Below are 7,806 nucleotides of genomic sequence, written 5' to 3'. Positions count from 1 at the left end.
CTAAATTAGGACAAAATTCTTTTTAACTGAAGACTTATTGCCTTCGTTTGGCTTTGCCGGTTGTTAGCAGTCCTGGCTGTCGTACAGCCCATTCTCTAACTGCGCTCAGAGCATGACCTCTGCCAGGAGCAGTCCCTACCTGGTAAGTTGGGCATATGAACAGTCTTTCCAAGAGGTGAAGCATTTTGTTTAGGTTTGCCCAGTGTGCTCTTTTACCACTAGCTGCAAGACATCATATGGTCTGCATTGCTTGAACCCAGATGACGGTCATCAGAGAGAGTTAGTAAATCTCTGCTGGGCCACTGACACCGTTACTCAAAATGCCCAAAGGAGACGAAATGCATATGTGGCATAAACAGGGTGCTTCTCTCCTGGCATGCATTCGGCAGCAGAGCTGAACACAAGCTGGAGGTACAAGTGATGTCTGCAAAGCAGCCATGATGTACTTCCATTGATCGTTAGAGTAGCAAGCCAATCCCGCCTGCCCCGGCAACGTGATGTTTGTCTGCATTTAATGGCTTTTTTTCATTGTTGCTCTTTCTGATTTCAGCTAATTCAACATACATTTTTATTTTGCTTTTTTATTGTTTGCAGCAGGAAGAGTCCACCTGCAGCCCACACCGTAGCAGGGTTCACTCAGATGCAGCACTTTCTTTCCCACAGCCGTTTTGAAGATAACCGGTCCTTGATTGCCTGACGTGATGGTGGCCGGCAGAGCGATTGTAGGTAATGTTTAAGAGATTCACGTGGTTTAATCGTTATAATTTTCCTGTGCCTCTAGGGCCTGCACATTGGGCTCATTGCGTTAGCTAACCAATTGCTAGGATTGTGTTTTAATGATAGACGCAGCAGGCTGCCTTTGAGCAGGGAGGTACAAAGGAATCGGAGCATCGTTAGAGGCGAGCGTTTCAAACACGCTCTCTAATGGCCTGATTTTCCTCCGATTGAAGTCGATGGTAAATATTCTGCTGACTTCAAAGGGGAGCGGGGTGAGGTTACAGCCAAACACTCTTGGAAATCCCACCCAGCGCTTGATTTTTCTTGACCTGAAGGCCAGTTCGGTCAGCTCTGCTTCTACAAAGGAGCTTTCAGGAGTTCTGTAAAAGCCGCCGGAGTGATTTTAGCCCTGGGTTCACATGGCAGCAGCATGTGAATTGCGGTAAATCTAGAGGAGGATTCAGCCCTCCCAAGTTCTGATTTCTCTTCTGCAGATGTCTGGCTGGCATCGCTCTTGCTCTCTCCTCATTGACCGTGGGGAAGTTTAGGGCAATGGCATTCCTAATTAGGTGCTTCAGCTTGGTGGGGTGAAGTTCTGCAGGGGGACAGGAGGATCTGGGGTACCCTCACAAAACCTTTGGCTTTGTAGTGCGTCAGCCATGAGAACAAGGTGGCCTGTGTGCCCGGAAAATCTTTACATCATCTCTGCAACCCATGGCATGAGCTGTGACTTTGTCTCTCCCCGTCACAGAGAAAATGGTCTTGAATTCATTTTTCTTTTGTGTTTCTTCTTTCATAATTTTACAAATATTTCTTTTGTGTTTCCGTTAGTTACAAAGCTCTGTAACTACACTGTAGTTACAAAGCTCTGCAGGGTGGAAAATCAGACATAAACTAATTTCCTTTTAAAATCAATTATATTTGTCAATATTCCTATCTCTACTTATTCTGTGAGCCTAGACCACTTATCGCCTCTGTGCCACAGCTTCCACCTCTCTGAAGGGGAACACAAAGCTGACAAGTGGGTCAAGTGACATCAGTTTGTCTTCTAAATCCCTGCTTCTTACCCTTGCCGCAGACGTGATGTGTGACTGTGAGGTGCGATTTGCTGCAACCCCAAAACTGTCTGAAAAAAAACGACGAATGCAAAAATTGTATCTACCACCATTTGTTTGTGTGTCTTAAGCTGCAGCTTAAGCACAACCCTTTCTAGCTCACACACACACACACATACTTTTTTTTAAAAAAAACTTTGCCATGGCTAGAAACCTAATACTGTTACTGTTTCAGAACATATACTTGGTTTGTACTTTCTCAGCTCCTTCCCGATTTCTTTGAGGAATCTGGCGCACCAACGGCCATAGAAAACCAGGTTAGTGCACAGTAGAGGCTTTCATGGACACTAATCTTGATGACAAAATTATTCGAACAAACACTTCTTGTGTCACCAATATATATTATGTAAAACCTTGTGACTTTGATTATGTGTCTATAATACAGATTAGTCTGTTTGGGTGTTTGGTGCTGACCTCCAATAAGCTCCTAAAGTATTAGCAAGAATTTGCAAGTGACAGGCAGGCAGAGGTGCTGTTCTGCCTAATCCCATTCTCAAAACTCTGACTATATATGTCTGAACAGTTTCTGTTGCTTTCCTTAAGGCACCGGGTTATTCCTTTCTCTGCCCCCTCCCAACTGTCCTTCTCTCCACTGCTTTGATGAATCACAAATGTCGGAAGATTTAGCTAACCTTATGGATTAGAGCCAGGAAGACAGCGAGAACAAATTTAGAATAGGAGGCAGAGAATGTACCAGCTGGGAGGTGATGCTGTCAATCTCCATGGAGACCTCTTTAGTTACAGCTTTGCTAATTACTCTGTTGAATTGTATAGCGTCTGGTTGAAAGCCCATCCAAGTCAATGGAGAGTTTCTAATTGACTGGCCACGTCTCAGGATCATGAAGGGTGCACAGGGCATAGCCCCGAAGTGGAACCAGTTATGATTTCCATTTGTAGCTTTCTCCTTGATGGCCAAAACACAACCTAAGGAGATTCTAGACACCTTGATCTGGTCTCCTGCATGGGGCCAGCTTCTTCTAAATAAAAAAGCCCCGCAGAAACAAATGTGGACCTTGTCACAGCAAAACAATTTTTTTCTTAGGAATGCAAAGTGAACCTTCTCCATCACCTTGTTAACAGCATGTGCACATTCCACAGGAGTCAGCTCCTGCAAGAGATGAACCGGGACAAGATCCACAGAAGCCTTTTGGCTCTGAACACCTAGATAGGACATGGCACAGTGCAGGAGTTGGGCAACTACATACATTTGCCCCACGTCCCCCAGATGAGCCTGTGTCACGGCTTGGGAGGGCAAAGCGAGGGACTGCAGACACGGGGAGAGGGGAATGCAGCCAAGTGTCTGGAGAAAAAGCAAAGGCGGCCCCTCATCTGCTCAGTTTTCTGGGACAGGACATCTTTTAGCCCAGAGGGGACTGGGCTCATGCCCTACACGCAACCACCACACAAGCAACAACAGCCCTCAGGAGAGGTTTGGATCCACGGCATGGCAGCTCAGGCTTGTCATTACTTGAAGCCAAACTGGCTTTAGACACTAATCCACTGAACAATTTCCAGTTGTTATCAAAATCTATTGGACTTCTTAACCACGAGTCCCTGAGCTGATGTACCACCCCCCCTCAGGTTCCAGTTCTCTGACCTGTTTGTTCCGAAGTTATTTATTTGTCTTACAAATATGTACAATGTGAAATTAACAAATGAAAAAAAAGTCAGCCATGCACCATGCCTGAGTTCTAACGGGAGTTGACTGCCTGAGCAGATCCTTCCCCTGCAGATAACCATTCCCCCAAATATCAATGCCATTTTCCAAACCCCCATCAAATTCCACTCCGTGCTGCAAGCGTGTGCGTCTGTGTGCATGTGTATGTGCTCACACCGCCTGAAAAATCTCTTTCTCAGGCACTCGGCTTCCTCTCGAGCCCCTATGGGATGCTCAGCAGGGCTGAAAAATCCATGGGATAGCTGGATGCAAATCCATGGGATAGCTGGATGCGCTGCAATTCGCCAGGTGGCTAAGACCTGTCCCAAATCCCAGCCCTCCATACCACCATCATCGTTGCTGCTTGGCGATTTGGTGAAAAGAGCCATGATTTAAGGTGAAAAGAAAGGTGATCGGTGAGTTTCCTGCAACTTTGCAATTCAATGGAAGGATTTATTTATCTCGTCAAGAATAGAGAAGCTAAAGGAAGGGTTCCGGCCACCCTGCCTCATGTGCTCATCTCCCTGGCACTAGGCAGCTGGAAATTATTGGGTTCAAAGCTCATTACCTTTGGCTCCTTTGACAGTAGGTGGAACACAATAGGCATCTCCAGAGGATGACTTGTCTGCGCTATTCTTAGACACCTGCCCCAGGATGAGATGAATCAGCCTCTGTGCTGCATGTTTCTTCCCATGGGCACAAAGGGAGCATTGGGTGACGCAGGCTCAGACTTGATAACGTGGAGCTTCGAATTTAACCTAATTCACCTACAAACTCTCGCACAGGGACTTCTGTGGGGCCAGCACAAAACCAGGTATAATAGAAACTTCTTCTCCCATGTGACTTTGACTTCTCCCTCTGAGACCATCTCCTCCGCGTTCAAACAGTCAGTGAAAGGCCCCAAGTAAGCAGCATACATTAGTTTAAATCTAGGTGAATATTATTTGGCTTGGCTTTTAATTCATTCCGTATTTATTCTCCACCAGTCCTGCCATTTCCCTGAGCCTTAATGCCATAACGGCTTTAAATCCCTCTCGCTCTGTGTATGCACATTAAGTATTATGTTTAAGGTTTCTGACTATCCCTAAATCTCACTTCTAATACCCTTACACAAGCAGAGGGTTGGTTGAAATTGCCAGAAACATTATTTGAGTGGGTTGGGTGGGGACTGGGTGTTTCAAATACGATTGTACAACTGTATCACTGTGTAACTGGGAATTAAGCCTTTAAAAATACGTTTAATAATAATGTTAAATGACTAAGAAGTTGGTTAGAGGAGTTGAGGAATGAAACCTGAAATACAAAGGGAGTGAAAAACTTCATAAGCCTTAAAAAAAAACAAAACAAAAGCAAAGACCAAACAGAGGGACCACGGTTTCTCCAAAAAAGGAGAAAAGAACCAATCCAGAGGTTCAGTTGCAGTCAGAAGCTTGCAAAAAGACAGATATTAAAACTAAACCAATAAAATCTGGAAAACTTGCTCTGAGGACAAAGAATGGCCCAAGTCTCCCTTGTGGTTACTCCAAGCAGCAGCAGGACATCCAAGCCAAGCGCTGGCTCTGCGCTGCCCGGTGTGCCCCAGTGCTCCCCGCTGATGCCCACAGGCTGCGGGGCTGCGCCCACGGCTGGGGGATCTGGTTCCCCCTCAGGTGGGGAACGCACGGGGAGCACTGAGCACCTGTAAATCACGAAGAAAACAAAATATCACTGATCTGCGCTCCACACACAAACACTCTTGCTGTGGCTCAGCATGTTCCTGCTGCTTTTGCGCAGCCAAGCCGTGAGCACAAAGCAGCGGGTGCGATTCCCAGCAGCTTCCAATGGTGATGGCCAACCCTCTGCCTCTCTGCGTATCTTCCTCCTTTGCATCCGGATCCGCGCAGCCCCTGCTGCTCTCCGCAGGGAGACGTATGCACGTGTGCCCCGCACAGGTACAGGCACCGTCGGGGCTTGCCAAGCGCGGGCACAAACCCAGCTGCCATATGGGAAAGGGGAGGGAAGGAGCAGGGAAAGAACACGTTCTTGGCTTTGCTCGGGTTTGGTGTGTGTAACTGATAAACGGGAGGGGGGGCAAGGATTGCGAGGGGGTCCGAGGCTCCACGCGCCCGGCACGAGCAGGAAGGCTCATGGCGGAAGTGGGGAGTTTTGAGTCAAGTGAACTCGCTGCTAATCCTCTTCTACATGGTCTTTCTTGGAGGAGGAAATCTTATGACTCCGGGGAGAAGTACGTTGTGTAACTAGGCAATGGTGAACCCGAGCTGCATTTAACAGGGCTTGGCACAAGCACGAGAGTAGGGTACTCATCCCCAGAGAGCGTGAGAGAGACCATCCCAGTGCATCGCCCGCCGCCTTCGAGTCCTTAAAAGCCCTGGAGCAGCCTTGGGAGAGGAGCTCAAGTAGAGGGAAAAAGAAAAAAAGAAAAAAAGTCCCATAGCCCAAAAGGAATCAGCTCACTGCACGGGGCTTCCCTGTGCTTGTTGTTGAAACGTTGCCTGACGTCCCTTTGCGCTGCGCGGAGCTTTGAAATCCGCAGGATCAAAGCCGTACGGAGGCACTATGGATGTGCCGAGTCAAATTTAGAGGCATTTTACAATTATAGCAAGAAGTGCAAAGCTGCACTTCGGGCTCCTCTTGCTGTTCCACCGTGACATCTAGTGGCACTGTGCAGTTTTACTGGTGAAGCAGGGCCTGCGTTTCTGGTTTTAGGCCCGCTCCTGCACTCATCTCCGGAATAGCTTTTCCCCATCGGTCCGAGAGGGGTTGCGTATGACTTTGGAAAAGGCTGTTTTGCCATTTGATCGTATTGGATTGTTCCAGATTTAGTAAGTTGGGATTTAAAGCTTTCATGGTGTGCAAGAGAGCATTCTGCTTCCTAGAGCGTATCACCATGTGTCCACATTTGTGTGCCGTGCCTTCGTTTTATATCTTATGCCACAGATGCTGAAAATAGACAAAAGGGGTCATGGGTTAAAAAGCGTGATCATTTAGGACAGCTTCTACTGAAAAAGGAAGTGACTGAAACTAAAAAGATCGAGGTGACAGAAGGCTGGTCTTCCAGCTCTCTGAGGTCTGAATTCGCAGTTGTCACTGGGTAAATCTTGTTTGCAAACCATTCTTTGAACGAATTGTTTCCCATACAGTTGGTTGTGTCTTTCGGGACGAGCTGGGCAAAATTTTTGCTCAGCCTGTTACTGTCTCTTGCGTGAGATCAACGGCATGTGATCTGGTGTTAAAAAAAAAATGCCACTGAGTCACTGTGTAACCTTTGTCATGCCAGTTTAAAATGTCACTGCTGTTTGTGCGTGTCCCTCCCGCGTTCCTGACGGTGGTTTGCAGGGATGCTGCAGAAAGGTCTGTCCTGTGAGCCTCAGCCGCCCCTGCCTGATTAAAAGGAAGATGATCGACTGCAACCCAAGTGCTAAATTAAACGACAGGTTAAAAATAATGTCACTAGTAAGAAAAGTAAGCAATAAAAAAAGCACAAGGAAAAAAAAACCAGCTTAATGCAAGTTTCTCATTGGTGGCAGACACTGATGCCAAACCCTGCAGTTAGAAAGAGCTCCCCAACACACACCGCAGGGATTTAATTAGGAATATGAGCGACGTGCCGGAGGGACAGGGCTGGGAACTGGGGGTGCCCGGGGAAACCCCGGGGGGGTTTCGCTCCCAGCCCACGGCTCTTGGACCCGGCCTCGGGGTGCCCACCCGCTGGTACAGCCCCCTGGGAGGGGGTTGTGGCTGGGGGGGTCGGTGTCTTCTCCCCAGTGACAGGTGATAGAAGAGGAAACGGCCTCAAGTCACGCCAGGGGAGGTTTGGGGTGGATATTAGCAAAAATTCCTTCACCAAAAGGGTTATCAAGCATTGGAACAGGCTGCCCAGGGAAGTGGTTGAGCCGTCATCCCTGAAGGTGTTTAAAAACGGGTAGACGCGGTGCTGAGGGACGTGGTTTAGTGGTGTTTTTGGCAGTGGTAACGGTTGGACTCGATGGTCTTCCCTTCCAACCCAGACGATTCTGTGACTCTAAGGCAGGGCAGTGGCTCAGATGGTTAAAAACGCCCCGAAGTGGGCAATGCCCGTTTGATGTGCCTTTGCCGGGCGGGTGATGTCTCCCTCTTCGCCAGAGCCGTCTCCCCTCACCACCATGCATAGCTGGGGCCATTTGCTGGGCGGGAAGACACTTTCAGAGGAAATGCTTCATTTTGGGTGACTTCACCCTCTCCGGACCCCTGCGTCACCCCAACCCTCGAGGGTCGGGTCCCTCCCAGGCCGCTTCGCTCTCGGCCATTCCCCTCGGGAAGGGCAGCGGCCGCGGCCCG

At 48.4% G+C, this 7,806-nt stretch overlaps 1 protein-coding gene across 1 annotated transcript in view; it reads left to right on the top strand.

Annotated features, from left to right (window-relative positions):
- The first annotated feature begins 5,239 nt into the window (after window positions 1-5,239).
- LOC104282142 (ankyrin repeat domain-containing protein 40-like) overlaps window positions 5,240-7,806 on the top strand; it is a 7,301-nt gene continuing 4,734 nt past the window's right edge. Inside the window, exons 1-2 of the mRNA XM_009880222.1 lie at window positions 5,240-5,420; window positions 6,427-6,580. Coding sequence (XP_009878524.1) covers window positions 5,240-5,420; window positions 6,427-6,580 — 335 coding nt within the window. The remainder of the gene's footprint in view (window positions 5,421-6,426; window positions 6,581-7,806) is intronic.

The sequence above is a fragment of the Charadrius vociferus genome, unplaced genomic scaffold, assembly GCF_000708025.1.
Source record: "Charadrius vociferus isolate BGI_N301 unplaced genomic scaffold, ASM70802v2 scaffold260, whole genome shotgun sequence".
Lineage (NCBI taxonomy): Eukaryota > Metazoa > Chordata > Aves > Charadriiformes > Charadriidae > Charadrius > Charadrius vociferus.
The sequence above is the reverse complement of the archived record's forward strand: the minus strand, read 5'-3'. Positions and strand labels throughout refer to the sequence as shown.